General features: G+C 43.5%; 1 protein-coding gene across 3 annotated transcripts in view; it reads right to left on the bottom strand.

Annotated features, from left to right (window-relative positions):
- Positions 1–3,315: 3,315 nt before the first annotated feature.
- The window catches only part of prps1a (phosphoribosyl pyrophosphate synthetase 1A), a 10,583-nt gene continuing 7,537 nt past the window's right edge, over positions 3,316–6,361 (bottom strand). For all 3 annotated transcript variants that reach the window (XM_035527642.1, XM_035527643.1, XM_026996263.2), the window contains 2 exons: positions 4,577–4,736; positions 3,316–4,145 (listed from right to left, as the gene is read on the bottom strand). In XM_035527642.1, the coding sequence (XP_035383535.1) occupies positions 4,053–4,145; positions 4,577–4,736 (253 nt within the window). In that variant the 3' untranslated portion in view covers positions 3,316–4,052. The remainder of the gene's footprint in view (positions 4,146–4,576; positions 4,737–6,361) is intronic.

The following is a 6,361-nucleotide window of genomic DNA, read 5'->3' as shown; positions in this document are numbered from 1 at the left end:
GCCCTGGAAGTTTAGGCAGCTCGTGAGTGAGACTAGGTGGTGTAACACTTTTAAAAACCTCTGAACCTCACAGAGAAAAGTTGCTTATTAAAGAAGCATGTTTGCCATGGCGGAGGCTGCAAAGCTGTTTTAGGATTAATCACATTCATCTCGACATTCAATCATGCAGACTGCGTTCGCGCGGAGGGAGAGCGCAGTGGAACTGCAGAGCGACACCTGACATGCTTTGGCTTGGCCAGTCCAGCACTGCTGCGCCGCCGACAATGGCCTCACTGGCGCTACAGCTCAGGGATTTCTAGAGGCATTTGAGTTAGAATAGTCTACAGCATTTACAAAAATCAACTTACAGAAGATTGGGGGTTTTTGTTAATTAAAGAATATGACAGATTATAATTATCTTTACATTATAATTCACTTACTAAAGAATATAACAATATGGGCGATTTGTTAAAGACTATAATAGGATATAAGGCTAAGAGATTCTTTTAAGAGTATAACAGGCTACAACCAAAAAATAATATATAGTTTAAATTAAATGATATCTAAAATCACTAGATACAAACGAATAATATAACTAATACTGTCGTCGTGCTCTACTTTTACGTTTTTTTGGTACAATTTTAGCAACACGTTTCCTACCGTGAGCAGCCCAGTCTCGCGCGCCACTCTGGCACCCACGTGCTCCTCGTTGGTACCTGGCGGGTGGCGGGTGCGGCGCGCGGCTGCGGGCCGGTATACTCCCGGGACTGATGATCGCACGCGCTCTCCCGTGAACTCGTCGCTGGACGGTCGCGGCGCGTGCAAAAATGCTCCAAAATGATCCAACCGTAAAATCCGCCACGTTACAGCGCAAAACAAAACCATATATTTATAAATTAGGGATCATTCCAGATAATACTACTAATAATAGTAATACTACTAATAATAATACCGATAATACCGAGTAAAAGCGGAGTTATTTGAAGAAGCTCTTTGACTCTGGAGTTGACGTCTCCAGGATGCACATGGAGAGATCGCGGATTTATCCTCGACTGTAAACTTTAGTCCACGCCGATTTACTTTAAAACTGTCTGTTCGTGTTTGACATTGAGAATGAGAGCGAGGGGAAAAAATGGCAACTAAACAGCTGAAAGGTTAAACAAACGACCTGTTTCATACACAACTCACTAAACTGGAACAGTCGGCTGGATGAAATTATAAGCAAAATGTGCTGTCATTTCACACACGAGCCATAAATGTCATGCCTTTACCTTTTTTTTTTTGTTCCAGTGCGTGCCGCGTTTCCCGCTGGTCCAGAAACCTCCAGAAGCCTGTGGGAGATCCGCCAATGCTGCTGATTTTACATGTATTCTACATTCAACTCTATGTACAGAAATGGCCTTAAACTGCTCCGTCGCCACCTGGCAGCGTATGAGAGGCGGTTTAGTGGTACAGGGCTTCTGTGGTTTCTGCTCTCGTCTCCTGTAAACTCTGCAGATATCTTTTCCCGCACATCAGCACGCGGGGAGCGAGCCGTTCGCAGAGCTTTCTTTCCAGCTGTGAACTATATAAAAGACCAAAACGTGGAAATACAAACTATATAAGTGTAGAGTAGCGAATCAACAGTAATAATCGCTACTACCGGGGCTAAAAGGTGAAGGGGTCATACAGAGGTCATTCGGGTTCTTCTTTTTCTAATCTTCATATCTGGGGTTTAGAAGAGGTCTGTTTGTTGTTGGACAGCTTCATTCACGGATGAAAACCAAATGAATAGGTCTCTCACACACACACACAGTGTGTTATAACCTTCTAAAGATGCGGATGGACTCATTACTGTTATTCTGATTTGCACGTGCTCAGTGCTGGGGCGCGTGAAACAGCTGCCAGGTGGCGACCAGAGCTCGTGCTCAGGTCTCCCCGAAGCCGAATGCCGACGTGAAGCAGAAACATCTCGCGCCAATAAGAAGACTGAAAGGGCCGCGTGCGCACTAAACCAAAGAATGGCATAAACAAATAAAAAAAGAGGAACGTTTGTACTGCAAATAAAAAACCTCTCTTTAAAAAACTGCAATTAACTAAAAAAAAATTAAATTTTTCCTGCACGTTTATAGTACGGCACAGAACAGCAGTAATTATAGTTGCAGTAATAATAAGCTCTGTTCCTTTTCCATTTACCATATTAGTTTCCACCTTCTCTGGTAAAATGTTGGGTAGACAGGCAGTATTACACGCTTCCCTACTAAATCTCTGCTCCGTTTGCTTCTTTGAATTTTATTTCAATACTACAACCACCACATGACGTTATTAAAGGTAACCACACTATTAAAGCAATAACTACATAATTGCAGTTTGATTTTTATTGTTTCTCAAAATATGCTAACTGGCGCCATCTAGAGGTAGTAATAAACTGTCAAAAACAGATCGTGACACGCGGGTTTACTCGTGCTCGCGAGTTATGCCTTACAGATGCCCACACCCGCTTTTATATTATTCATGATATTATATTGGTAAAATGTTAACTTCCAATGTTACTACCCCAGCGTACAAAGACCAGAAATCAAGTTCAACATCAGAACTTAATATTCATAAGGCCATCAGCTCAGCTAGGCCATTGTTTGCTTGTTTGTTTTGTTTGTTTGTCCTTGTTTGTTGGGGGCTGGGGATTTAGTCTAAAGATTACTTCCTGCACCCTGAATGAAGGACAGAGAGACTGTTGCAGGTATAATTCGCAGATGATTTATTTCTCATTCTGTACCCAAATGTGACAGTTTTTGTTCTGATTGGTGGCACTACAGGCTCCGCCTTCACGGTAACGTTTTATTTAAGGCAACAAGATTTGACCAAGACAATCAAGACTTCAGCTGAGCAGGACAGAGAGGGATGATGATGTCAAAATAAAAGTCACCTACATCACTTATGAGTTAAAAATAAGTCTAATCAAATGAACTGCGCACACGCACACATGCGCGCACACACAAACAAATCCCTGAAAGAAATCCAACATGAAGCCAATTCATACCACTCTTACCAGTGTGTGTGCGCGCGCGCGAGCGTGTGTGTGTGTGTGTGATTGTATGTGCGTGCATGCGTGTGTGTGTGTAGTGTGTATGTGAGTGTAGTGTGTGTGTGTGAGAAGTGTAGTGTGTGTGCGCGTGTGTAGTGTGTGCGCGCAGTGTGCGTGTGAGTATAGTGTGTGTGTGTGTGTGTGCATGTGTAGTGTGTGTATGAAGTGTGTGTGTAGTGTGTGTGTGAGAAGTGTAGTGTGTGTGAGTGTAGTGTGTGTGCGTGAGTGTAGTGTGTGTGTGCGCACATGTGTGTGTGTGTGTGCGTGCGTGCGAATTATGTGTGTGAAGTGTGTGTGAGTGCAGTATGCGTGTGTGTGTGTGTACGCACATGCGTGCACGTGTGTGAGAATAAGAGTGAGAACAAGAGAAGTCAAAACTGAAGAGATGTTCAGAATGATCTCTCTTCAAGCACTCTGGTAACAGCCTGAGTAAACACAGAGCACATTAGAATCCACAGCATTTAGCAACATCCGAACACTCGTATATAAAAATAAACCTCTCACTTTCTCATTCTACTTTACACTTTTAAAATCTCTGAATCTTCAGATGCCGGTAGGAAAGCTTTTAACGCAATGCAGTATACCACACCCAAAAAAAAAAGTTTTAAAAAATCACAATGACGAACAAAATAAGATTATAAGAGATAAACAAGGAGTGCAGCTGCCATAGCAACAACATTCTAAACAAACAGCATTTTACTGCATGAAGCAGGCAGAGTGTCTACGAGGTGAACTATATAACAGACCAGTACCACAGCAGTACCAGTGTGGCCTGGACTCGCGTGACGGATAACGTAACAGACTCGCGTGAACTCTCAGTAACTAGCTCGAAACATCTGCGTATGGCTTATTAATGTTGCGTAACACCGAGATAGTCTGGGCAGTGATGATTATAGTAAACATCATCATTTTATGGTGAAGTTGGTATATTTGAACCGGTTCTGTATGAGAACCACAAACAACAACCACAAATCAAGGAAGTGCATTTGATTTAGTTAAAGAGTGTGTGTTATAAAGGTACATGACTGAACAGGTAGGACACAGACTCTCCATTGTGGGTTCGTCTGATAGCCTCTGCCAGAATCATGGAGATGTCAATCACCTGCATGGGGGTGGAATAAAGAGACACACATGCCATTACTACGCATTCACACACTGTCGGTGTCTGAGATAAACAGGACAGAGACAACCCTGCTGAGGGTGAGTTTAGCTCCACCCTTCACCTGGAGATCTACCAGCCTACGGAGTTTAGCTCCACCCCGACTCAGGGAGATCTACAACCCTGCAGAGTTTAGCTCCTACTCCACTCCTGGAGATCTTCCACCCTTCTCCTGGAGATCTACCAGCCTATAGAGTTTAGCTCCACCCTTCACCTGGAGATCTACCACCCTACAGAGCTTAGCTCCACCCCCACTCCTGGAGATCTACCACCCTACAGAGCTTAGCTCCACCCCCAGTCCTGGAGATCTACCACCCTGCAGAGTTTAGCTCCACCCTTCTCCTCGAGATCTCCCACCCTACAGAGTTTGTTACCTGGATCTTGCTGCAGTGTTTGATCTTGTCCTCCTGGGGAATGGTGTTTGTGACAACCACAGCTTCAAAGTTGGCATTATTTATACGGGAGATCGCAGGCCCAGAGAAGATACCATGAGTCAGAATAGCGTAAACCTTAGTAGCTCCAGCAGAAACCAACCTAATGTTCCATACCCACACACACACCCCCACACACACACACACACACACACACCCACAAAAATTATGAGGACTTGCAAAAAGATTCTAAATTCAACATTTGTCCACTGCTGCAGTTTTTGGGTTTTATTTCTCAGTCAGGTTATTTTAATTCTCCGGGTTAAGGATATTTTATTTAGGATTAAGCATATTTTAATTAGATTTAGGAGTATTTTTATTAAAATTATGGATATTTTAAATCAGGTTAGGGATATTTCAAAATTAGGATTAGGGATATTTAATTAAGATTAGGGGTATTTAATTAAGGTTAGAGTTATTTTAATTACCCTGAAGGTAATAATAATATTCTAACTAATATAATGTGATCGTGCTTCTGATGGTTCTAATTATGACGTGTGTCTGATCTGTGTACACGTGTGTATGTTTGGGTGCACGTTTTGTGTGTGTTCACGTTGTGTACATGTGTGTACGTTCGTGTACATGTCTACGTTAGTCTGTGTACATGTGTGTGCACGTTCATGTGAGCATACGTGTGTGCACGTTGTTGTGTGTGTACACATGTTCATATGTACATTCATGTGTGTACGTTTGTGGGTACGTTCGTGTGTGTATGTTCGTTTTTGTGTATGTGTGTGTACGTGTGTGTACTTTCGTGTATGTTCGTGTAAGTATACATTCGTGTGTGTGTGTACGTTCGTTCGTGTGTGTGGGTACGTTCGCGTGTATGTGTGCGCGTTTTTGTGTGTATATGTTTGTGTGTGTGCTCATTCATGTGTGTATACGTTTGTGTGTACGTTCGTGTACGTGTGTGTACACGTTCATGTGTACGTTCCTGTACGTGTGTGTACACGTTCATGTGTACGTTCGTGTACGTATGTGTGTACATTCATGTGTGTATGCGTGTACACATTTGTGTATACGTTCGTTCATGTACATTGGTGTGTGTGTTCGTCCGTGGGTGTGTGTGTGTTCGTCCGTGGGTGTGTGTGTGTGTTCGTTTGTTCGTTCGTGTGTGTGTGTGTTCGTTCATGTGTGTGTTCGTTCGTGTGTGTGTGTTCGTTCGTGTTCATTCGTGTGTGTGTTCGTTCGTGTTCATTCGTGTGTGTGTGTTCGTTCGTGTTCGTTCGTGTGTGTGTTCGTTCGTGTGTGTGTTCGTTCGTGTGTGTTTGTACACAATCATGTGTACGTTCGTGTACGTATGTGTGTACATTCATGTGTGTATGCGTGTACACATTCGTGTATACGTTCGTTCATGTACATTGGTGTGTGTGTTCGTTCGTTCGTGTGTGTGTGTGTGTGTGTTCGTTCGTGGGTGTGTGTTCGTTCGTGGGTGTGTATTCGTTCGTGTGTGTTCGTTCGTGTGTGTGTTCGTTCGTGTGTGTGTTCGTTCGTGTGTGTGTTCGTTCGTGTGTGTGTTCGTTCGTGTGTGTTCGTTCGTGTGTGTTCGTTCGTGTGTGTTCGTTCGTGTGTGTTCGTTCGTGTGTTCGTGTTCGTTCGTGTGTTCGTTCGTTCGTTCGTGTGTTCGTTCGTTCGTTCGTGTGTTCGTTCGTTCGTGTGTTCGTTCGTGTGTGTGTTCGTTCGTGTGTGTGTTCGTTCGTGTGTGTGTTCGTTCGTGTGTGTGTACAC

The sequence above is a fragment of the Electrophorus electricus genome, chromosome 6 (genome assembly GCF_013358815.1).
Source record: "Electrophorus electricus isolate fEleEle1 chromosome 6, fEleEle1.pri, whole genome shotgun sequence".
NCBI lineage: Eukaryota > Metazoa > Chordata > Actinopteri > Gymnotiformes > Gymnotidae > Electrophorus > Electrophorus electricus.
Note: the sequence above shows the minus strand (reverse complement) of the source record. Positions and strands in the feature narration are given on the sequence as shown.